Below are 25,794 nucleotides of genomic sequence, written 5' to 3'. Positions count from 1 at the left end.
AACTTCGTCTTTTGGTGAAATTTGTTACCTAACTGGCTGTTCAGGCTGGTAGGCTAATCTCCCTAATATCCTGTTTGTAATAACTGTCTTCTGTAAAAGATGAGTTGACGTATTTTTTTGTTCTGTCTATTCATTGGAGAGAGGGAACAAATGAAGACTGGTGCTTAAAGGTAGATAGTATGCATAGTGTGAATATGGAGACAGAGTAATGCTTTAAGCAGATTAGCATGGAGCTGACCTTCCTGATAGCTTTCGAGCTAGCAAGGTAGTTCATAGTTCCAGTTTTTCACTACGTGTGTCTATTGGCAATATAAACATGTTTCAGCTCAAGACTTCCATGGTACCATGGTCATCCATGGGCAGTTTACAAGACTGTTCTGGCCACTGAGTTATCAAACATGGATAGCAACAGAAGTGTGAGCAACTGTGTAGTATTTATGGTGGGAGGACCTTTGTTACTTTGTCATGTGGCTTCCTTAATGATGCTTGCCAGGGCTTCTGTCCTGTACCTGTTGTTGCTAAGGGTCATCAGATCATAGTTTTCATGACTAGTCAGCAATTGGGTTACAGGCTTTGGGTTCAGAACAAATTCTGTGGCTATTTAAAGAATCATTTTAGGATGCATGGACACCATATAGCATGCAAAAGGCCAGAGAAAAAATTTGACTCATTAAATTGGTAGTTCAGCTGTGATTAAATTAATGTGTGTTGCTGAACTTGCTTCAAATACAGAGTTATAAGGGACCATTTTGGGCCAGGATTATATCTGCAGGTAGTGTAGCAATGAGTTGGATCTAGTGGAAGAGATGTTGCAGGAGATGAGGAAGAATGGTTAGCAAGTGGGAGAATATATGTTGACTGAAACAGCGGTTTGGCAGAAGCCAGAAGGAATCTAATGGCATGTCTCCCCCCCTCTGCCTCCCCCAGTGTCACTCAATGTCTGTGGTTTGCAGTAATTTGACAAGTAGGGCTGGGAACACACTATCGTTTTAGTTTTTGACAGTGAGGGGTAAATGCCACAGTTGTTAGCCCTGGTGACTTACTGTAAAGCTTTTGTGTATTACCACACTGTCGTGGTTTAACTTGAGCTGTCAACTAAGCACCATGCAGCCACTCGCTCACTCCCTCCTGGTGGGATGGGGGAGAGAATCAGAAGAGTAAAAGTGAAGAAACTCGTGGGTTGAAATAAAGACAGTTTAATAGCTAAAGCAAAAGCCACGCACACAAGCAAAGCAAAACAAGGAATTAATTCACTCCTTCCCATCAGCAGGCAGGTGTTCAGCCATCTCCAGGAAAATAGGGCTTCATCACGTGTAACAGTTACTTGGGAAGACAAGCGCCATCTCTCTGAACATCCCCTCCTTCCTTCTTCTTCCCCAGCTTTATATGCTGAACATGATGTCATATGGTATGGAATAGCCCTTTGGTCAGTTGGGGTCAGCTGTCCCAGCTGTGTCCCCTCCCAACTTCTTGTGCACCTGGCAGAGCGTGGGAAGCTGAAAAGTCCTTGATTTAGTATAAGCACTACTTGGCAACAACTAAAACACCTCTGTATTATCACCACTGTTTTCAGCACAAACCCAAAACATAGCCCATACTAGCTACTCTAAAGAAAATTAATTCTATCCCAGGCAAAACCAGCACATTCTCCACCCCTTATTCCATACCATTTATGTCATGCTCAGGTCTCACACTATCCAATACATTCTCATTACCCACCACCACAGAATCACAGAATCGTATAGGTTGGAAAAGACCTTTAAGATCATCGAGTCCAACCGTAAACCTAACACTACCAAGACCACCACTACACCATGTCCCTAAGCACCTCATCCAACCGTCCTTTAAATACCTCCAGGGATGAAATACCACCTTTGCCATCCTTTGATATAATGCACAGTCTATGGACCACCCCTGTGAAATGTCTGTAAAATGTCCATAAATGTCTACAGAATGTCCACTGAGTTCATTTAGGCCATGACTTTGGGCTCCAGCTGTTATGGTGGTCACTCAGGACAGGAGAGGTGGTGTGTTGCTTGGAGTTATTGGGCACCAAAGCCAGCTCAGGTCAGGTCACTGCTGCACTTGCACTGCTTCTTGTTGGGCTTGTCCTCCACTGGTTCAGGTGGTTCCAGCTATAGTAATTCCCATAACATGCAATTCAGATCATGGGTTACAACAATTAAAGGTATATCCATTACAATCTCCACCCCTGGTCCCTTTGAGCCAGGTTGTAGGGTTCAACATTGCAATGAACTCCTCCCCTTGCTCCCAGCCTGGCTAGCAACAAGGGGTTCCTGCTATAGTAATTCCCATAAAATGCAACTCAAATCCCAGATTACAACAATTTAAAGGTATTTCCATTACAATCTCCACCCCTGGTCCCTTTGAACCAGACCATCGGGTTTAACATTGCAATGAACTCCTCCCCTTGCCCCTGCTCTGCCTTGGATTTATCCACAGACTGCAGTCCCTTAGGGGCATACCTGCTCCAAGTGGAGCCTTATCTATGAGCCAGAGTCTCTCCAGGGATATACCTGCTGTGGCATAGACTTATCCACAGCCACAGTTGCTTTGAGGTGCACCTGGTCCAGCACGGCCTTCTTCACGGGCCACCATGCCTTCAGAGATATACCTGCTCCAGCATGGCCTTACCCACATCTGCAGTCCCTTCTGAAGTAAGCCTGCTCTGTCATGGGCTTACCCATGGCCACACGCTTTGAGGTGCTCCAGCATGACCTCATGCACAGTCACTGATGCTTGCAGTGTACCTGCTGCAGCATGGACTTACCCACAGCTACAGATGCTTCGAGGTGTACTTTCTCCAGCGTGGACTTATCCTTGGGCCACAATCCCTTCAGAGCCTATCCCAGCCAAAACCAGCACACACATATAGTGGTTCAGTTGAACAAGGAACAATTATTGACCTATTTCTTTAGGATAAAGGGGACATTAGAGAAGTTACCGCATAACTTAAAACATATAGAGGAAAATAATTGCCTTTTAACCCTATTATAATAAATACTGTGTTCAGTAGCATCAGTAACCCATTAAGCTTGTGTTAATGTTCATTTAATGCTGACAGTTATCAAAACTTGTGCACCTTTCAAATGAAAATGGAAAGCTGAATTAGGTATTTCTGGAAGAATTTACTTCATCAATGATGGCAAGGCTTTGCTTTTGGTTTTTTATTACTATATTTTGTTTCTCTTCATAGCGTATAGCTGGAATAACAGCTATGTTGCAGCAGTCTCTGGAAGGGCTGCTCTTGGAAGGCCTTCAGACTTCAAATGTTGACATAATACGTCACTGTCTTCGCACTTATGCAACAATTGACAAAACACGAGACGCAGAGGCATTAGTTGGTCAAGTGCTTGTAAAACCTTATATAGATGAGGTAAGGTAAAATCAAGAATCCTAAGACAATGAATTAATTTGCAAAGATGCTTATTTTTCCTGTTAACTTCCAGCTTTCGTTAGCAGCTTCAAAATGCCTTTGTGAAGAGAGCAGGAGAACTGAGCCCCAACACAATGTCAATTTGTTTGTTGTTGCTACTTAAGAAAAAAGGGGGGAGGAATTCTCTATCTGCCTGTCACCAATTTCAGGTTATATCCAGTTGGGATTCTTTTTCTAACCTACATTTTTCTTGGGGTGAGGAATCCAAAAAACAAACCTTAAACCAAGCATATGACTGGACTAAAATCCAGTTTTTTGTGGACCAGGGTGCATCTGTGGGAATTGGATCAGCTGTGGGGTTTGCATTTCTTCATGGCTGGCTCAGTAGCAGGCAAATGCAGCAAAAATAGTTCTTAGTGCGATGTCCTTTTCTTCCCATTGTATGAAGAAGCAGTTTCTGCAGTTCCCAGTTGTACCAGGACATAGCAGGAGCAGGAACAAGCGTTTGTTTGGGAAGCATTTTCTGTTGTCTGGTGGGAAAACTGTGTCAGATGGCCAGTTTCTCAATTCATGAGAAACTGATTTTAGTACGCCATCAGTTTACAATACCAAGTTGGACCAATCACATAGTACAGATTGAATTTTCTGAAATTAGGGGACTTTCTGCTAATTCTCTTGACTGTGCAACTTTTGCTGCTACCTGTAAAATGGCTCTTCACCTTGTTGTAGCGCTGTTTGTTCTTACCACTTCTTCTGGCCTGAACAGTTGGTGACTAGTCTACACTACTTTTTTTCTTTTTGTTGTGGTTGATGATAATGTAATTACTCCAAAACCAAGTTCAGACAGTAACCTGCCACAGTAGTGTTAACAGTCAGCAAGTCAGTCAGTTGTGCTCAGTTTTTCTTGTATGTCAGCACACCTGCAGTTGCCACTGAAAACATTTTTAAGGGCCTACAATTATATTATGTAACTCTAGTTTCAAGCTTCAAGTAAAAATCTAAAAATTTATTTTAAGATATTTGATAGTCTGCTGTCTTGAAATGACTTGATAAATCAAGTTTGTGCTGAAGTGATGTTGCTATAATACCAAGACTTCTTTTGACCCTTTGCATCAGTGTGTTGGGAATTATGTCCAGGTCAGGTAACAATTCCATCTTATTTCAGAGGAGATTTGTTCCCTACTGAGATCTGAGTAAGTGCCCTTTTAGAATGTAATTACTAGTGCTAACTGACTGTCCTGTTGCAGGAATTTCCCTGGCTTCCACTAGATTGTCAGAGTATTTCATAAATGCATTAAATTCACTGTCCTTAAAGAAGAAGTTAAACTGTGCCAGTGCCAGGGCTATAAAGTTGTTCTAAAACTAGCATTATGAATCTTTCAGCAGTATTAATTTTCCTGCTCCTGTGGGGAGGAAAAACTATAAAGTACAAGAGCTGCCTTGCTGATTGCAAATATACACTTGCTTGAATTCATGCATGTTAATAGAAAGCAGAACAGATCTTCCCCTCATCGTTGCCTCTGTAATACATAGCATGTTTCAGTGGCTTTGAGTCCCAAGTTATGCTGTTAATGTATCTTTCCTTTTGCTGTCAAGATTTTCTTTTACTGTCATTACTCTTTAAATTGAGATATTTAATAACATTCTCTTTGCTCAGTAAACTATGAGAAGAATGTTATAATGTGAGGTACTCTTTTCTGCTTTCAAGGTATTTAAAAGTTTGTTCTCTACTGGTATTTTACAAAAAAAATGAGACCACTTATAGTATAGAGTTAACGTTTTTATTAAGACACATAAAAGCAATGTGAACATTGTTTCTAAAAGTGTTGAATATGTTTCTGTACTCAATAGTACAGTTGCTTTTTCTTACACTGATGTGCCTTTCTGAACATAAATGCAGAAGTGACCTTAAGGTATTTGCTTCCTTTTTTTCATTTGGTGGCCATTTGCCACAGTGTTCCCAACTGAGGCAAATGAAGAGTTAATCCATATAACTTTTGCTGAAGGAATTGTTCTTCTAAATCATGATACAGAAAAGTAGTTACCTTTTTTTCACTCAGTAATGTCCTCAGCAGCCAAGATATGGAATTGTTACCTTTCCCTTCCCTTCCCTGTGAAAGAATAGTATGTCTGATAACACCTGAGCTGTGTGTCATTGTCAGTAGGATGTTTCTTTGCTGTTGGAAAGGAAGCATTTTAAATTATTCCGGTTTTACTTTGTATGCATACAGATTTACAAAGCAAAGCCAGCTCCTGGCTTTTGGATGGGAGACGGAGTCAAATGGTGGTGACCTCTCCCATAAGGACAAACTTCCTTTGGGTGCTTGCTAATGCTATAGCACTTATGCTAATGCTATAGCAACTGCTACAGTGGGGGACAGGTTGTCTTCCCCTCTCGATTTTCTCAGTATCTACTCTTTCCCCACTTCTGACTGTTCTGCTTGTTTATGTAGCAAGAGGCAAAAGTATTCAGACAGGTGGAAGAATACCAAGAAATATAAGCTATTGTTCTTTTCCTGTATTGTCCAACTACTGTCTGCCTTCTCTTTATGGCAGAGATTGTCCCTTTTCACTGGATGTGAGGTACTGTCCTGACAAACTGCTTTGCTAGCTGTGTTAAAGGCTTAGCATTGTCACAGAAGATTCTTGGTTATTGGCTTACCTGCATTTGGGATTGGACCTACAAGCTCTAATAGAAGAAATTTTTTACTTTATTCTGAGGTTTGATTAGCTTTTGCCAGTCACCCATTTAACTTCACAGACTGCTTCAGGGGACAGTGATGTGTGCAGTGGGTGGGGAGCCAGACACAGTGGCTAACATTTAAAAGCAAGGAGCTCATTCCCATTCTTGTGGCCAATCTTGCCAGTTAGAGTGCTGCATTAAAGGAAGTAATAATTCAAGCTGGCAAGTTATACTTGGAAACTATAATATAAAAAAGTAATATACTGAATATCCCAATATTTGGGGTTATAGTGTTAGGAGATTTGAGTGAGTAGACTGTGAGACTTGCATTATGGTATTTCATATTCACTTTTGACATTTAACATTGAACTCTTCCTGGCAGGTGATTGTGGAACAGTACGTTCAGTCTCATCCTAATGGCCTTCAGGCTATGTACAATAAACTATTGGAGTTTGTTCCTCATCATTGCCGTCTCTTGCGTGAAGTAACAGGGGGAGCTATTTCAAGGTAAATATCTTGGGATTTCTTTTGGTTGCACTGAAGTTACAGCAAGTATCATATACTTCTGAAATGTTGTGCATAATTAGTTTCCATGTGCAAGTGACTTATTTGGCCTTTCCTGAAGATTCATAGTCAAGTTTGGTTTCTCTCTCATGTCTGTGTTTTTTCAAAACAAAACAATGAAAAAACTTTCTTGGTGCTGCAGCCTAGACCTTCAGAAGAGGGAAGGAGAATCCTGTATTTCAGTAGTAGAATTGAGTACTGTTCATAATACAATATGATTATTGTATTTATGATTTTGTATTATGTATTATGATTGTGAGTATTGTGTTGTATATATCAAAACCAACAAGATACCTTGGTTTTTTTAATCCATGAAACATGATTGTATACTTCATCCATGGAGAAGGGCATAATAAAGCTAATAAAAAATATAAGTTCAAAAGTTATTGGATTGTTAGTTACATCAGAAAAGTGGGGATGATCCCCAGAGGTTTGACTGATTTATTGCATGTGCTGGAACTACAGGTTTAATTGATTTGTGTAGTGCTTCCACTGTCTTCTCCAAAAGTGCTTAATTCCTTATGCAATTAAATTGCCTGGTTTGAAGTTTAAATAATTCAGGTCTACTGAATTGTATCCATTTATTCATCTGTTTGCAGGCTGGTTAATATAGTAGGCTGCTGTAATTAGCAGAACTATGGATGTAGCCCCTAGGGACTGCAGAATTACTTTTCTAATTAGTCATCCATTGTTGAGCTTTTTATGACTCCTAAGTTTTACTAACATTTCCATTCTTTTAATTCCTCAGCAAGTTTTAATCTTTCTTCTTAATAATGGAATGTTTCTGCTTTGTACTGTGGTGTACTGAACTGGAATTAAGTGCTTCTATCTCTTCTGCTCTCAATTTGTAAATTTTCATAATCAAGGTAGCTTTTAATCTTTTGCTTCGAAGCACAATATCATGTATAAATACAGCTTGGAACAATTATGAGAAAGTTCTGCTTCTTTCCATTGCGTTAGTCGCATTACTCCTACTTGGTACCTCTTTGAAGTTTGGAGCTGTTAAAACTTGAAATATACAAGTAAGAATAGGAGTTCTCAGCTGAAATGTGCTCATTTTCCAGAGCAAACTTGCAAAATATATAACTAGTAAAATTTTAAAACACTTTCAGAGTTACAAAAAATACCTTGCATTTGATGAGTCTGTGGGATCAGATATGAAACCTGGAAGGAAGAATAGTTTAAGGAAATCAGCATACCTACGTAAAAAAACTTAATTGCATTTGTCTAATGCAGTGCATGTTGTCTTAGTTATCCCTACCTCCAAACAGAAGCCTGGTGGTAAAATATAACCATGGAATAATTGTAATTTTATTTCAGTGAAAAAGCAGATATTGTTCCTGGATATGATTTCTTAGTGAATTCAGTGTGGCCAGAAATAGTACACGGTTTAGAAGAGAAATTGCCATCCCTGTTTAACCCTGGAAACCCAGATGTGTTTCATGAGGTAATTAATTTTAATTTTTTCCATTTGTGATTCCTTTGACACACACAAGAATTGAATGAGTCATGTTCTCTAGCTTTCTCCCGGCTGCTTTTGTGTAAATTGATGTTGTTGCATGGCTTGGAAGAGGAGGTTATCTCAAATCACTTGATTTAATTTTCACAGTAATTAATTCTCCCCTCAAGTTTGTCAGGAAAGCTCACACAGAAGTTATTGGAAGCCATTTAGTCATGGGAATTTGGGCTTAGTATTTGTTTTAGGAATAGATGTTCTTTCTTAGTTGTAGAGTTGCAACATAAATGAAGGCAGGAGCGGATGACTCCAGTGTTCACCCAAGACTGGGACTTCTGTATAGGAAGGGCTGTAATGTTAATTAAATACCTGGGTTACAGCTTGCCTTGTACTATGGGAAGGTTAAAAAAAAGTCTTTGTTTCATTTGCTTGTTTTAGCTTCTGCTCTTTTTCAGTACTGCAGATTATGTTGTGATGAGAAACACAAGTCAACTAAAAGAACCAAAAATACTTGGAGGCAGTGTGATACGTTTTAGAACATAAAAGCAGTATTTTCTCTGGTATCGCAAACAATTATGAATCAAGCTTACATTATAACATGAATTTAAAGTACTTGTCACTCTTACATTTTCATCATTGTCAGTGCTGCTCTGCCTCTAAAAGATCATCTTTTACTAATGTTGAAACAGATTTCTTGGTCTAGTATGAAGATTGGCTCTGTATGACATTTACTAGTATGTCACAAGTAGAAAATATGAAGAAAAGCAGAAAGCTCATGTCCTGTCTGTCTGTATTTAACCATGATTGCTGAAATATTTGGATTTTTTTTCCTTGCAGCTTGACTTATGATTAGCGTGAAACCTTTTATTTTCCAGATGGAAATGGCAGGCAGTGATAAATTGTCTGAAGGAAAGCGTAGTAGGTGATCAGGACAAATGACTTAGGGAAATGTTGGATTACTGGTGGAGGTTTATAAGGCAAATGATTCTTTTTGTGTTCATGCAAAACTGCTTTTACTAAATACTTACGTATTTCTTGGAACTTAAGATCTCTTTCATACGAATACGTTGAATAATTGAAGGCAGGCAGGCATGACAGTGAATGTTTGCAGGGCTGGCTCCGAATAAGAAGCAAATGAAATAGATGTTGGAGAAAGTTGTAATGCCATGCAAATGACACTATAGGGTGTTCCCCCTCCCCTGTGAGAATACTTCTCAGTTTCCCGTAAAATTTCAGTCACTCTTAAAGCTTTCACCTAATGCCCTGCATACGGCAAATTGTGAGCCATGCTGGGCTTTTGTCATCTGTGTTGCTTGGTTTACACAATAATGTATTTTTTCTTCAGAAGAGCTGGGTTTGCTGTTTTAAATGAATTATTGTTAAAAGGCTGTCATCTTATATTAAGCCAATATTGACTGATAGTACCATTGTGTTTATTTAAAAAACCAAAACCATAAAAATCCAATATGCCCCATGACTTTCAAGTAAATCATGTAGTAAGTCTAAAGTACTTTCCAGACTGCTTTTGACTACTTAAGTGACTCAAAGTCTAAATCATTAAAATATTTTATCTAAAAATCAATAAAAAGTTGAAATGCCAAGTGTAAAAATGCTATTATGTCTATCTAAAGACTAATAGGAGTACTGCTGAATTAAGGGGGGGACACTTTAAAATTGTTTCTGCACTGCTGATAATACGAGTAATGCAACACAGATTTTAGACAGTAATCTTTTAGCTCTGTTTTCTAGGTTAATAGAAATGCAGAAAAGTCTTTTTCTCCAGATTTGTTTGCATATGTATATATGTATAGGTTTAATGCTGAAAATTTGGAATATACAGTATTATCTGTTAGGAGGTTTCTAGATGTAGAGGGGGGAATGGAAAAATATATTTTTTTAAATCCTGTAAAAATCAGACTGGCAGCGTTAAGTATGTAGTTAAAATAACTATTGTGCAAAGTGTTTTTAAAAATTGTTTCAGGTTGTTGTGCCCTTATTTCTGAGTCAGATTTGTAGATTTACAGGCGTTTTAAAAGAATACTTTTATCCCTAAACATTCGAGACTGTTAAGTTTAGATTCCTGTGTTTGAAAATAGCTCCATTTTGTTTCCCACTTTAGCTTCTCTTATATAACTTTGTGCAGTCAACAATCCAATCCTAGAAGCTGAAATGGGAACCAATTTTTCAGTTAGTTCCCTTCTTGGATATAATGTTATTGGTAACTAGATAAATGTCTCCTGAGTTGTATTCTATTTTGAAAGTGATAGGTCTTTTCAGAGTGTTTGGTTTATATCTCTGACTAATACTTAAGGTAGCAGAGCATTAACAGCTTAGAATCATAGAATGGTTTGGGTTGGAAGGGACCTTTAAAGGTCATTTAGTCCAACCCCCCTGGAATAAGCAGGGACATTTTTAAGTAGATCAGGTTGCTCAGAGCCTTGTCTAACTTGACCTTGAATGTTTCCAGGGATGGGGCATCTACCACCTCTTTGGGCAACACATTCCAGTGTTTCACCACCTTCATTGTAAAAAATTTCTTCCTTATACCTAGTCTGAATCTACCCTCTTTTAGTTTAAAACCATGACCCCTTGTCCTATCGCAACAGGCCCTACTAAAAAGTTTGTCCCCATTTTTCTTATAAGCCCCCTTTCATTCATTTTTCTTATAAATTTCCCCATTTCTTATAAATTTCCCCATTTCATTTTTCTTATAAGCCCCCTTTCAATACTTAAGTATTGAAAGGCCGCAATAAGGTCTCCCCAGAGCCTTCTCTTCTCCAGGCTGAACAACCCCAACTCTCTCAGCCTTTCCTTATAGGAGAGGTGTTCCATCCCTCTGATCATTTTTGCGGCCCTCCTCTGGACCTGCTCCAGCAGGTTTGTGTTCTTCCTGTGCTGAGGGCTCCAGAGCAGGACACAGTACTCAGGCTTGTTTGCCTTTTTACAGTACTGGGTTTATTATCTAAGAAAGGAGGCCTGAAAGAGGACTAATCTATCATTCATTCTGGACTTAACTCCCATAGCTTTTACGGTTCCATTGTGTTATAGATACAGCCACGTTGGGAAAAAAGTAGTTACCTAAAAGGTTTTGTGTGCAATTTCCAGAACACCATCTTGACACACTGAAACTGCCATGTCACAAGAAAAATATGCTGTAATTATACTTTTAACAGGAAGTTATGGACTTACTGAGATACACAACACAAAAGCATGCCCATGTCAGTGCGTATCCTGTGGTTGCAGGAGAGTTTCTGAGAGCAGAACCTGTAAGCAGCAACTCAGGGGCTTCTCCTGCGAATGTTTTACTGCTTCATAAGAGGCAAAATCACATCACTCGTGTAGTGCTCTGGTTTGTGGTAAAAGCCTTGCTGCTACAGCCCTGCTGCTGCTCTTACTGCAGTGAAGTCAGAAGCACTGAGAGATTCAGTCAGGCTTATTTCATTAATTCAGCAGTGGATTAAGGAGCATGTATGATAGCTTTTATGGATGTTTTCTATTTTTTTTTTTACAGAAGAAACTTGCACATAAGCCAAACTGTTTTTCATTGCAGAGATGTAGATTTTAACTGTAGCTGTATTTTGCCTTTACATTGATTTACATAACCTTTGTGTTCTGTTAGCACGGTCTGTTTTGTGTGAAATAACATTTTTATGCACTATTTTGCTTCTGGTTTTCGCGCAAGTGTTTGGCATTCTGCTTTGTGTATGATTTAATTTATTATTTCATTTATTTTCAGGTTGTTAATAAGTTACTGTCAAGAGTAAGCCCAAAGTGGGCTTAAGTGAGGAGTAATGTAATTTTTCTTTGCTTGCAACTGACTTAATACTATTTGTAAACATCTTATTAGAAGTATACAACTGGATGAAGTTAGTTTATCTGAAATTGTTTAAAGTTCTTTTTAGGGAAACAGCTCTAGAAATTCCTATAATACAGGTCCTATGTAACAGAAAAAATATTGTGCTTTCATTCTCATGTGTGTTTGGTTATGTGTACTCCAGGGTTTTGTTCCTGATTGTTTCTATTTGTTGTATCCCTTTATCTCCTGCGACTGACTGTTCTTAGTACTGTGCAGCGCTGTTGTTCCACCCCAGTGATTCAGCTCAAAAATACTGATGCATCTCTGATCAGTTCCGCTTGTTCAGGGTACTTGGACAATTTTATGCTTTTTAGAAGTGTCCTGCACTAGCTTTTCTTATCATAGAATAACACCTACTAGTTAATTGGTTTTACTTTCACTGCAATCCAGAATTTTAGCCTTTTATGATTGGTGATGGGGGCAGTGTCAGTCGATTCTGAACCTCAGGCGTAACTGTAGTGTGATACAAGAGTTCTGCTGAATGGGTGGTGGCTTTCCTTGTTTGCCGGGACCCTGTGCGTGATCAGAATGCTCATTCTCTTTCTGCAGAAGTACACTACTAGTATGGATTTTGTAAGGAAATTTGAACGACAATGTGGCTCCCAGGCCAGCGTGAAACGGTTAAGGTCTCATCCCTCTTACCACAGCTTTAACAACAAATGGAATTTGCCTGTATATTTTCAAATAAGGTTAGTATGCATTTTTTTGTTCACTCTTTAAGTAGAGTTCAGTCCCAGCAAGATGATCTGGCTTAGGGTCAGATCTCCTCATTGTTAAGAGTTTCATTTGTCAACAAATCATAGTAGAAGTCAAACTAAGAATTTAATTACTAAGTCAAGTAACTGTTTTATGTATCTTTCAACAATTTAGCAAAATCACAGCTGGCTACTCTTCAATATGTACTATGTTGTTGTTACACTGAATTTGATATACTACTCATAAGACTTTCAGGAACAGATCTAGATAAGTCGTGAAATCTTGTTTCAAATTCTTTTTCTCTATGTCCCTGGAACTAAACTGTATGTTGAAGGATGCTACTTGTGCAGATCCAGAGGAATACTTACTATGAGGGAAGTCGTTCTTCTTAGAAATATATAATTAAAGGACTTGACAACTTGCAGCTTGCATCTAGCCATGTTTCTGATGTCCTTTTTGTCTCACAGGATGTACTCTGTAAAGTGCTGGGTCCCGTAGCATTGCCTTCCCAAAGATTGCCCTACTATTCCCTTTTCCTGAGGAGCTAAGTAATAATTTTAGCTTACTTTTCCAGCAGGTCTGATGTACCTGTAGTATTACCTTTTACAGATCTTGCAGCTAGAAGAGAGCAGAGACACCCAGGAAAGCCGTGTTTTAATTCTAGTAATGCTAGAATTTTAATGAAAGGAACAAAATAGAATGTAAAACCATATTTTTAGAAAGTGTAGTCTACACATCTGATTTTAGGGCTGGGTAGCAAGCCTCCAGGCAAGAAAGAGAACTGTTGATGAAGTCTGCTATGACCTCTCTTGGTCCAAAACCTTCTGAGAGTCTCTTAAAAAAAAAAAAAAAAAAAAAAAGGGTAGAATTTCCAAAAGAGAGGGGAGAGAAATTGATGCTTATTTTTAACCTGGATCACTTTAGTGGCCTTTTTTATTGTATGATTCTATAACTGGCAGTAACAGTACAACGATAGCCACATTTATACAGTTTCTTTAATCCAGGAGAAATCTACATTGCTGCTGAAAAATTCCATGCAGGCATCTTATGAGTACTGGAGCTGATATAAGTGACAGGAGCATGGGGCTGGGAGCAGGGTCTTAGTGTTTTGGTGGTTCACTGTGTTTTGTAAAATGGTAGCCCCAGCCTCTGACATCCTGGTTTGGTTTTTTGCTTGCACATCTGTCCTGCAGCTGTGTAGTGAACTCATATGAGGCTCTGTTACCCTGGGCAAAAAAAGGCTGATGTTCAATTCCAATTAATTTCTCCAAACCACTTAACTGTACAAATATTCATGCTGACCCAAGGGAAAGGGCAGGAGTATACTCACTATAGTAGCAGTGCTGAGTACGCAGACTAAAAGGGTCCGTGGAACCGTAGCTATTATGAACCTTTTAACAGATGTATATCATTAATAGGTCTGCGAGTCTGTCCCTTTTGTTTGAATGTGCAACTTTTCTGATAAGTGACCACTTGATCAAACTTTGATACTCTTGTTCATAAAATTGAAATGGAGCTTCAGCATATTCTTTCTGTTCAAAAATGTTCTTTCCCATTAGGTATTTTGAGCTCTGACTGGTTAAAAAAAACTTAAATCATCTTCCTTTAATCCAAGATTACTGTAAATCTAAATAGTGCACTATTTCGATAAATGGTTGGATAACAGCAGCTGGTTCATCTTTCACCATATTATTCCTATGTATTGGAATAACCTGATAACTTTCGGAAATGCCCATGAATTCTTTAGTGCACAACTGTGAAAACAATGCAATATACTCGTTATACGTATCAGGGAAGCTTTTTCTTTGATGTATGTTAATATCCTTAAGCCATACAGGATTTTTACTGAAGTATTATCTCACACTATGGCATTTATAGTTAAGATTGTTGGGTTTTTTTCTTTTTTCAATTACTGAAATTACCCAGAACAATCAGCCCTCACTAAAGCCTTTACAAACGATCCTTTGAGGAACAGGTGGATGTACAGGCATTTCTTCTGTAGTAGTGCTGGCACAAACTGCCCCAGTAACTCCTTCCCTTGCCATTCCTTCAATTATGTCAGTACAACTGATTGTGTAACTGTAGTGAACCCCACATTGGGGAAATATTTTTTTCCTATGTAAGAAACATTCAGGAAAAATTATGTCACTGTTAAAAATCTGATTCCATTCTCTAATGATTTTCACCATAAAACTTAAAGACACTGCTCTGTCAGTGGAAGTGGTGCATAGGCAGGAATGACATTTTGAAGCCAATTTCACAAATATTTCTAAAATATGTTTAGTTGCTAAACACACATCTAGACCATTAGGAGTTTGAACCAGAAAAGCTACGTGGGCCCCTGTTCTGATCTGGAAATGACAGTTAAGAGGCTTTGAGAGGAGCCCTACAGGTTCGTAATTAGTAAGTTTGATAGAAAGGCATACAGAGTTACTATGATGCACATAAAAGCAAGAAAGGGGAAAGCAATGACAACGGAACTTTTTGTAGGGTAGCTTAAAATGATAGCTTTGTTTCAGCATTTAGAGGGAAAACCTGGTTAAAGAAGAATTTTCTTCTTTAACAAAAGAGCTGTCAAGCAGCTCTTGCTTGACAATTTTTAGATGAGGGAAATGCTATGTTGTTTATCAAATATGCTTTAAATATGGAAAAGTATCAAAGGTTTTAATATTAGCTTTGCTGTTATACCTAAAAAATTGGGGAGCTAGGATTTTTTTTACTTTTTTGAAGGGTGAATTTTTTAAAAAAGGGAGTCAGGCCGTCCTGTGAGGAACTATTGATTTTTATCAGGTACAGAATTGTTTGCAGAACCTTATGCCACTGTTCATTAACAAACATGTAGAAAGCTGGAGGTTCTAGTGTCACATGACATACCTGAAGGTCAGCTAAAGCAATTATGAGACAATGTGTTCACTTTTAGTTTAAAAACAGTGACAAAACAAAAACTTCAGACCTCAAAAAAGCTGAAGACTTGACACTCTGTGAGCTATCATTTTGATAATGTTTGCAGCAATGACTTTAATAATTTCTCAAAGTATAAGCTTCATGTCCACCTGTAAAATGTCAAAGGTTCTCTTTCAAATGTTTGAATGTTGGTCTGGTTTATATCCCAATTTATGTTGGGCAAAAATAACCCCACGTTTAAAATCTGTGTATGTGCATTGATAGCACATTGAAATAATATTGAAATAAACATTGAAAAAATGTTTAGGTTTCAATTTAAGCAATTGTTGAATTGTAATATTCAAAACTTTTCTGTCTCTCAGATTCAGAGAAGTAGCAGGGGCCCTAGAAGAAGCACTTTCAGATACACTAGAGGAAGCACCAGGTAAACTTTAATTGCAAAAAAAAAATTTCTCTGTTGTGAAGGAATCAGTGGTACAAATAGCAGGGGTTACTGTGTATTGAGTATTTAGTAACATGCATCCCATGGGTTCACATGAGCTTTCTGTTTTCTGATGAACTGATTAAACAGTATAATACATTTTTATAGAGAAGGCAATATAAGAGTACTGTTCAGTGATCGCTGTACTTACTAAAAACACCCCTTTTGGCAGCAGCTATTAACATATTTGTATAACTATCCCCTCAGTGCAAGAAGGAACTAAATTGGCATTAGGCATCCTCTAAGTGACAACCAAAAGGCTGTGCTGTGTTATTGGGGCATATTTTTCTTAATTGTTGTAGGGCTATGTAGAGGCGAAAATGGCTATCTGTTGGCATCATTTAGGCTTGCTATGGTTTATAGTGTTGGTGTCTGCTCCAAAAACATACATTGATTTATGAGCAGTTGAGGAGGTATGCACAGGAAGCATTAGAGTGGAAGGGAAAACCTGGTATATTCATTAGAAGTATATTGTAATCAGAAAAACTTACTTCATTTAACAGAGTAAATACTTATGAAGAAGGCAGCTAAGAGCCACATAAATATGTGTGCCTCTGTGTGTGTGTGTATATGCACACATGCTCTCTGAAGAGAGCAAGAAGAAAAAAGTCCTAATGGAGATGAAATGCATAAATCCTACCACTTCAAGGCGTTTGCCCGGAACATGCACATTCCTTAGCTCTCTAATTGTATGCTATAAAATGTTAGTGCATGAACTGCTTTAAAAGTATTTGGTTTAAATATGAATAATCCTACTGTGTTTTAAATACATATTTCTAGCCAATAATCTCAGATATAACTGACAGGAGCAGTAGTTTAGTGCTAAGGGAGTATTACTGTTATGGCTGGCAAGCATGTCTAATATAACTTCTTCATAAGTCAGCCAAAAATTATGCTGGAAATGTTGTCTCCTGAAGTGGATTATTTGGCCAAGCTGTTCCTGCCTTTGTTGCAGACAAATTCTCATTTGTTGCTTTTGCCTGCACAGCTACAACAAGACTTAGTGGAATTTGAAATCTAAAGCAATGAGGAGCTAATATTTTAGGAGTTTGTTTCAGACAATGCTTAATAAATCCTCTTTGCTATCTTTGTGATTGTGTCTCTTTGGAAGACTTTTTTTCTTTACAGTCTCAGGTAATGCAGTTACACTGATGTTACATCTTTTAAAAATGTGCTTAGGAAGTTGACCTTTGTTTTCTGATTGTTTCTAGCTGGCAGCTCATACTGTCTTTTGGCCACTCACATGGTCTGGATGAGTCTTCTGAAGTGCTGGTCAGATCAAATGTTTTTACCGTTATTAGCACACCGTCTGTGGAAACTTAGTCTGCAAATTTTGGCACGCTACTCTGTGTTCATTGGTGAGGTAAGACAACAGCATGCTTATGGTTGTGGTGATTGGGTACGTCCATCAATAAGAGACCTTTTGAAACAAAGTATGTGACCTCTTTTTAAGTGCCTTTTTTCTGAACTTAACATTCTTTAACAAGAATACTTTCAACCAGTTCATGAGTTTGTTTTATAAAAAGTATCACTGCAAAATATGTTATTAACCACAAATATCAGTGCTGCTGCAGTGTTACTGTCTGATGGTTGCCAAGGCTATACTTCCATGTATGCTTAAGGCTGCCTCTGCCACTGAAAGAAGTAGCCACAATCTTGTGGGTTTGTTCTGTTTGTGTAAGTGTTTACTTGTTGATACAGTAAACGAGGTTGTGAAACTGAGTCAGGTGAAAACTAACCCTGAAAAAAAAAAAGGGGGGGCAAGGTAAGTTAATCCAGATCAGTTGCTCAGTGTTGACTGTAAAACTGGAAGTTTCATGGGCAACTGACTCAACATCAGTGATTCCCTGTTTCTGAGCAGGAGGGGTTGTACTTTGCTCTTCTACTCCCTGCTCCCAGCCATACACATTTCCCCCTGTTTCCTGTGTCATAGAAAGACAGCATGATAGAATAATTGGTATTTAAAGGGACTTTTGGAGGTCATCTGGTCCCAATTCCTGCTCAAAACAGGCCAGCTTAGATAAGGTTGTGCAGAGTCTTTTCAAGTTGAATTTTGAGTATATCCAAAGATGGCGACTTCATGCCTCTCTGGGAACCCTGGTGCAATGGCTGACCACTTTTTCCTCATATTTGATCAGAATTTCCCTTGCTACACTCCATATCCATTGCCTCTTACTCTGTCACTGTACCTCAAGGAAAAGTCTGATTCCATCTTCTCTATACATGCCCCTTAGGTAGTTGAAGACAGCAGTAAGATCTCCCTTTACCCTTTTCTTAAGACTCAGTGACTCAATTCTCTCAGCTAAATTGGCTCATGAGAAGTACTGATAAGTACCAGAGTTAAAACAGAGTAGATGAGTGAAGCACATGCCTGACAGTAGAGGGCTTGAGGAGGTGGGAGAAAGGGGTTGTTTGACAGCAGTGAGTGGTTATGATTTTGTATTCCAGCATATGAAAATAAACTGTGTTTCTGCAAAGCAGATAATGATCAAATTTTTGGTCTTGCACATTCCTCCAGTGTAGTAGTTCATTTGAACACCACATAGGTGAAAATTGCTGTAGGACTGGACTGCCCTCTACTATAGTGACAAATTTGCTCCAAATCATCCAACTCCTTAGTGCACCAACAGCTGTGGTATTCTAATGCTGAGAACTTACAAATCCTTTATATACTGCTTCTGTTTGTCCAACTCTAACTGCCTTCACTATTGCTAGGGTTCACATCTCAGTTTGATGTTTCAGGTTTCTGTAAGGCCTATTTCCAGTGAGAATACGAAGGAAAGCAAAAAATCTGTGCCAGTTGGTAGAAAGGAATCTTCTGTAAGCCTCAACCCTAGTGAGGACCAAGGGAACGGGACTTCTCCAGAAAGCCAGCCATTGCCTTCTATATCAAGTACTCAGTTGGTATATGTTGCTGCAGATCTGGACAAACTCCAGGATCAGGTTTGTGCTTGTGACTTTTACTTACAAAAGAGTCTTCATTGATTTATGTGCCAATATTGTTTGGCATCTTGCTAAGGACCTTAAATTGTTTAAAATAATGTACCATAAAGCTATTTTTTTATCTTGAATGCTAAAACTGGAGTAATCTGATATGGAAAATATCACCTGAAATACATGGTCTACTCTGTGCTTATTTGGAATGGCAGATTACAGAGAAACCACTTCAGGTATTTAAACTTTTTATCAGTAGCTGCTGGACTTAACCCCTAAAATAGTTTGTTTCTGCTCATTTTTGGTGCAAAGCATCACTGTGCCAGAGTCCTCCCTTTGCTAGTAAAATCTCTATTGCAGCTTGGAGTGTGGTGCAATATTCAGCTTTAATATTATGTTCTCTTTTAAGTGTTTACTGGTTTTAGTCTTTGAGATTGAAAAAGGTTTTATCATCATGATTATACTTTACTAATGATGCAGAATCTTGAAAAGAGTTGTATGGTATTAATTTTCTTCCAGTAGGGGTGACTTCTGTGTATTTTTGGTCAATAAGGCTGAAATTTCTGTAATTTGTGAAGTTGTAAGTTACATCTGGGTTGATAATATTTTGTTAATTCTAAATTATTTCCTCTGAGGACAATAGTAAGGGTAAGGGATTTAGTGCGTAGGCCTTAATTCCCGTGAATATTGTATTCTTCTAGTACTGGTTTCTCATAAATGCAGTAAAAATATAGAAAAGACTGAAGGTGTCTTTTGATGCACTAGAAACTTACAGGATGTAGGAAAAGTAATTAAAATACGTTTATAACATGACTGTATCTCTTTTGGGTTTTTTGTGCAGATTCCTGACATCTTAGAAATGATTAAACCAAAACTTGAAATGATTGGCTTCAAGAATGTATCTTGTATTGCAGGTAAAGCTGAGAGGCTGAATTCAGTCTCTTTCTCCTTTCTCCCAAATCTCCTCTGCCAACCAACCAAAATCAGCTTTTACACACAGTTTCATTATTTACAATGAAAAATCTGAAACTACTGATGTTTTTATTACATAATGATGCTTGCTTTAGGTTTAAATTGTTAAATAGAAACTATCTTGAACAGACATGTCGAGTCTGGTTTGATTAAAATTGGGTGAGTCTGAAGTGCTTCGGGTTTTGGGGGGATTTGTTTTTTTGTTTTTGTTTTTTTTTAAGTAACTTGTCATTGTCCAGTAATCAGGATGCTTCTCCAGGAAGTGGGGGACCTTAGACTATAAGTCTCATATCATATCTTTAAACTCCTACTTGTAAAGGAAATAGGGAAGAAGTAAGGAGAGGTTTTCCATTACGCAGTTGAAACTAAAATATTTTTCTAAAAAGATTTTTCTCTCTCTGGCCTGATGAATCATGTAAGGAGGAGAGTTATCAAAGTTTCATAGTTAAATACCTTAACTTCAGAGGACAGAAGCAATTAAGTATTTTAGCCTTTTGTTTTTGGTTTTGGTGTTTTTTTGTCTGATCATTCTTTATGTGAAACATGGAGTCTGATTTTAATTTAGTAATTAAAGCCAGGCATGTAGCTGGGTGAGTGAACTAGCCCCTGTCTTCAAGTATAGCCAGAAGTTCTGCGCTGTGAATTCCACTTAAATTTCTAAATCAGGATTATTGGTAGATATCTGAGTCTGTAAGAGAGGTAGGAGCTTGTGCACATCCCCCACTTGGTAGATGGTCTGTTGTCAATCACAACTTTGAGTTGAGCATGTTCCAGTCATTCCATAGGGAATTTAGGTACTGTGAGAGAGAATTTCACAACCACAATTGGTAGGTCAGAGCCTTTTGATTCAAGCTCCTTGCTACATTGGTAATACTGAAAAAACTGTGAACCTGGAGAATGTTACTTTACCCCTTTTTTCTTTCCTTCCCTCCATCTGTTTTTCTGGCTGAGGTATGGTTGATGTTACTGGTGATGTTCTATAAATGGGTGGTGTGTATTTATTTGGTAAGCATCCTGTATGTGGCACCAGCAGCCATCTAGGGTAGTAAGTGAGATTGGGATGATGGGGGGGCGGTCACATAATTTATGTTGCGATAGGGCAGGGTAGCTCAGTTTAAACTTTAGCATTTTTACTTCAATAGGAGCCTTGGAAGACTCAAAGACTTCTTTATCAGCCTGCGTGCCTACCTTGAATAACAGGATTATCCAAGATCTCAGTGACTCCTCCTTTGCTTACCTGAAGAGTGCACTGGAAGTCCCAAGATTATATAGGAGAACCAATAAGGTCAGTGCTGGTCGCAGATGAAAGAATAAATCTCAGGCCTATGCTGAAAATGTTAACCAGGAAGTACATTTATGAGTTCTTCAGGCCTGTCCATATCTGCTTGACAGTCAAGAGCCCTATTAAATACCTTGAGATAATTTAGTGATTTACTGTTTACCTCATTGCAAAGGAAAAAAAAAAGGTATTTTCAAAATTTTAGGTAGGGTAACAATGATGAGGGTACAGGCCTGAGATAGAAGGACGGGCAAGGAGTAGAACTGTTGATGTGCAAAAGAAAAAGGGTTAATGAGAATAAATGTGTTTCCCTCATGTCATAGCATATACCATAAGATGCAGTGCTGCTGAGTGGCAGGCTTCTTTTGGGAGGATGACACTTCTGCCTGCTATGTCAAGAAACTTCTTCCCAGTGAGCTAGCTGCTTGGATTTGATTCAAGAAGTATCTTGCACAGAAGGAACAAGATGAGAATGGCTAGAAAGAGTAATTTGTTGAGAAACTAATAAAAAGTAATGGTGAAATACGGTACCAAACTGATTGTCTGATCTTGGCTTGTTCTACTACTGTGACTTGCCTTTGCCAGTCTGTCTGCACAGTCATGTTGGTAGTTAGCTTGGTATCATTCAGGCAATGGAGAAAAATTTGGGTAACAGGAGCCACAGACTACTACATCCTTGCCTAATTTGAACACAGAAGGCAGTCCAAAATGGGCAAGGCCACAGTTCTTTCCCACTCACCCCTCTCCCCTTGTTTTCTCTTCTACTTGTTGGTGGGGTGTTTTTGGTTGGGGGTGGGGAGAGGGTTGCCTTGGCTCACCAAAATTAAAAGCACTTTCCTGGCTATCACGAAGAAACTGCACTGCCACCAGCAATGCTGTACTTTTTCAATGGCTAAATGGAAAAAATCAGAGCTGTTAAGTATACTTCTTTCAAGGATATTAAATTTTCTTTGGGTGGTAAACATTTAGGGTAAGCTGGAAGAGAAATGGTTCCTAAGGGAGTAGTTTATTACTTCAGTTTATTACTAGGGTTTCTCACTATCTTAGTTTTAAGGACATACTTAATCAGAAATCGTATTTAAAAAGAAGAAACAACCTCAAGGCTAATAAATTCATCCATGTAGTGACTAGATTGCTCTGTCTTTAACAGATAATATTTTTACTTAAGGAAAGAGTTGAACAAAGTATGTAAGTCCAAGGAGGGTGAAAAACCCGACAACCCTACACTGCTTAGCTCACTTATCTGAAAGCAAACTCTGAATAGTGATTTAGTGGACTGCCATCATCTGTCAGTTGACGATGGGATGTGTAAGCAGATGGTGGGCTAACAAAGACATAGGACCTGTCCACCTTCAGTTCAGTCGAGTTGCTAGCTTGAGCTCTGTACTCCATGCATGGGACTGCATTGCTCTCTTGGCCATCAGTCTCACTGGCTTTATGTGGTTCGAAGTCTGAACTGATAAACAGAAGCGAGACTACTTGGGTAGAGAAGGTACATTATTACAGTCATGTTAAGTTCTGGCAACTCTATTTTTACTATGTTCTAATACTTTGATTTTTCAGCAGAATTCAGAATTTGGCATGAGGATAGTCTTTGCAGGAATCGGATGTGCAAAGACTCTTTTGCTTGGCCAAGTTCTAAGATTCGGAATTCTAAGAGGTTAATGAAGTATTTCAGGTGTCAGGGGTTTTGCGTACCCTGGATATGTTCTGTTGCTTTGCAGTGCATGAGGTTCATGCAAGCTATGTGTGGATCATCCCTGGAGAGATGAAGCATTCTGCAACCAAAACTAGCTGAGAAGAAGATAGTGAGGGGATATTAGTTATCCCAAAAGCATTCTTCTGGAAAATATGCTGAGGGAGCAGGATGGCGTAAGAACAGAAGTAACAACGTCTTCAGTTTAGTGATGTATAGTACAAAATAGTAGGTGTTTTACCAAAGATATAATAGGCTGTTGTGGACACTGAGTCTGCTCAGCCTTCTCTGAAATCAGTGTGAGCAGAAAGTGCATTCACGATCATGCCCTGATAATCAAGTGGCATCTCTCAAAAAGCTTTCGTCATTTTGAACCTTGTTCTATATTATATCACATTGTATAACACTACTGAATGATTTTGTGGTGGTGTCTTTCCTATGTATGATGACCTCTTCATTGATATGTCATGAATGGAGTATGTATCTATTTGCTTAGGTACAGCTTGGCATTTTATGTATGTGCTATAACTTGGTGCTGATGCTTTCAGTAAGTAAATTACTGGTTCTTTTTCCCCACCTTGTTTCTCTGTCATCTACCAGGAGGTGCCAACTAAAGCTTCACCTTATGTTGACAGTGCTCTTAAGCCCTTCTACCGACTGCAGAACGAATACAAAGATATATTGAAGCAGCCCATGATTCAGCAATGGTTGGAAGGTGCCCTCTCTGAAAGCATGCAGAAGTAAGAGAACCATACAGAACATTCTTTGCATTAATTAAAACTTCCAGCATCCATTGAACGAGCACAGGAAAAAACCAAAACACTATCAATTAACACAACTGTAAAGAAAACAAGAGTATACCCCTCTTTTGGCAGGGTATATCTCTTCAGATTTACTCTGGTGCTGTGTATTCAGCAGATGAAAAGCAGGGCAGGGAATCCAGACACCTGACTTCTGCTCAGATTTGTGCAAATGGTGGCATTGTGGATAGGGCATTTGAAAAATTGTTTAGCTCTAGTAATGCACGAGTGAACTAAAAACTTGGATTTTGTCTCAGAAGTGGTGTAAGACCTTAACCTCATGTTATTTTCAGTGAACAATGGTCGAATTTTCAAGAAACTTGAGTTCTATTTTCCTTTGACTTTTTTAATGTATGTAATGATTATCCAACTTTTTAGTGGTTTAAAAAAAACCCCACCTTTGGATTTTTTTAGCTCTTGAAGAGCTAACTGTTCACAGTTTAATAAGGCAGTCATAAAGCAATGCTTTCTTTAATAGATCTGTTTCCTAGTTAGCATCTTGAGGACTTCTTGAGCATGAATATCCATCTGCATTAAGTTCCTTAATGGATTTTGTTTCTGTCTGTCTGTCTAGCTGTATGTTAAATTCATACTGCTGTGGGATGTTGCATTGTGTGAGTTCAACCAGTTAAACCGTGTAACATGAGAAAACAATACTTGCTTTTGTTTGGAAGTTCTGGCAGATAATTTCACTGGATACTCCCTACTTCTTGCGTTATGGACAATTTATTCTTTGTGTCAGCTGTAATTTTATGTATCTCTGTAATCTTGTTTCAGACTAAAGAGTCCCTTTGGCCTATTTTGATGTTTCCTCTTTCCATCTTTATCCTGCTGTTTGTGGTTTTCTTTGTCCTTTCTGGTCATAGGTGGTATGGTCAGAAGAGTCCATACAGGTTAAAGTGTGATGCTGGTGACTTCTGTCTGTCCTTACATGGTTTTCCTAATAATTCTTAGCATATTGTCTTGTCTGTTGGCTGCTGCTGAGCATTGGATTGATGTTTTCTGAGAATTAGCCACGTAATGCTGAGGGTTTAAATTGTAGTCAGAACATGAGTTTTCTCCTGTCTTTCGCCTCCCTGCTGCTCCACTTCTGGCACCTCTGAGGTACTTATTAATGCCCAATGTGTCTGCAGCACTTTGCAGTAATTTTTTTGTTTTTTTTCAGAATAAACTTAAAATTATAAGACAGTTTTGATACTCAAATATTCACTAACTGTCCTTAAAAATATTCTTAAGTATTTTGGACAGGGCTAAGCGTAGCTTGGTCTGGATTCTACTGGTCACATCCATTTTGCACAAAAACTGCTTATTCAAGCTTGGTGTATCTTCTTTTAACCAGTTATTAATCCATAAAAATAAGATGACTCTTAACCCATAGCAGTTATGTTTAAGTAACATTGCTGAAGAACTCAAAAAATTTGTGGAATGTCAAGTTGCATGCTTGTAGAGCTAAAATATCTTAGAGTGAATTCTTGTCTGTCTGTCTACCTCTCTGTGTCTACTAAGCCTTACTTTTAAAGCTTCAGTAAATCTGGTGACACCACACAAAGTAAGTAGCTGTTCTGTAGTTCCTTGGATCCATCCAGAGCTTTTTTTTCCCCCCCAAGAAGCAGTTTCTCACTTTCTGTGTCAGTGTTACCAAAACTGACTTAAGTGCTAGGTTAAACACAGTAGCAGTTAAACACAGGGGTAGGTTTGGCAGGTTCATTTGTTAATTCCTTAGATCTTTCTGTTGAATTCTGTTTTCATGATTTATTGTTACTATTTTTTATCAGTTTGTTTTAAAATGTCTTACCCTCACTGAACAAGAGAAGAGACAAAGAAGCTGAATTTCTTAAATGGAGTAATATTGTAGTTTCTTCATTGAGAATGCAGAGGCGAGTAATTAATTTAATCTCCTGCTGTGACAATATCTCCTTGCATCCAAATGAGAAAAACAGAAAAGAGCATAAACTCTGGTTAAAAATCACTGAGGACTAAACTTGCTTAATGGCAGATGAACTTCCAAGTACAGCAGAAGTAGGAGGACTTCACAAATGAGTGGGACTGGGAAATACCAAGATAAGAAAAGAGCAC

The 25,794-nt window shown here is 38.4% G+C and overlaps 1 protein-coding gene across 2 annotated transcripts in view; it reads left to right on the top strand.

The window, feature by feature from the left end:
• Window positions 1-25,794, top strand: part of COG2 (component of oligomeric golgi complex 2) — a 34,762-nt gene that overhangs the window by 5,615 nt on the left and 3,353 nt on the right. For both annotated transcript variants that reach the window (XM_075495857.1, XM_075495856.1), the window contains 10 exons: window positions 3,218-3,397; window positions 6,463-6,587; window positions 7,965-8,091; window positions 12,506-12,645; window positions 15,919-15,980; window positions 17,249-17,400; window positions 18,780-18,980; window positions 19,813-19,885; window positions 21,086-21,228; window positions 23,519-23,658. In XM_075495857.1, coding sequence (XP_075351972.1) covers window positions 3,218-3,397; window positions 6,463-6,587; window positions 7,965-8,091; window positions 12,506-12,645; window positions 15,919-15,980; window positions 17,249-17,400; window positions 18,780-18,980; window positions 19,813-19,885; window positions 21,086-21,228; window positions 23,519-23,658 — 1,343 coding nt within the window. The remainder of the gene's footprint in view (window positions 1-3,217; window positions 3,398-6,462; window positions 6,588-7,964; window positions 8,092-12,505; window positions 12,646-15,918; window positions 15,981-17,248; window positions 17,401-18,779; window positions 18,981-19,812; window positions 19,886-21,085; window positions 21,229-23,518; window positions 23,659-25,794) is intronic.

Source organism: Mycteria americana, chromosome 3 (genome assembly GCF_035582795.1).
Source record: "Mycteria americana isolate JAX WOST 10 ecotype Jacksonville Zoo and Gardens chromosome 3, USCA_MyAme_1.0, whole genome shotgun sequence".
Classification (NCBI taxonomy): Eukaryota; Metazoa; Chordata; class Aves; order Ciconiiformes; family Ciconiidae; genus Mycteria; species Mycteria americana.
This window is presented reverse-complemented; position numbering and strand designations above follow the sequence as displayed.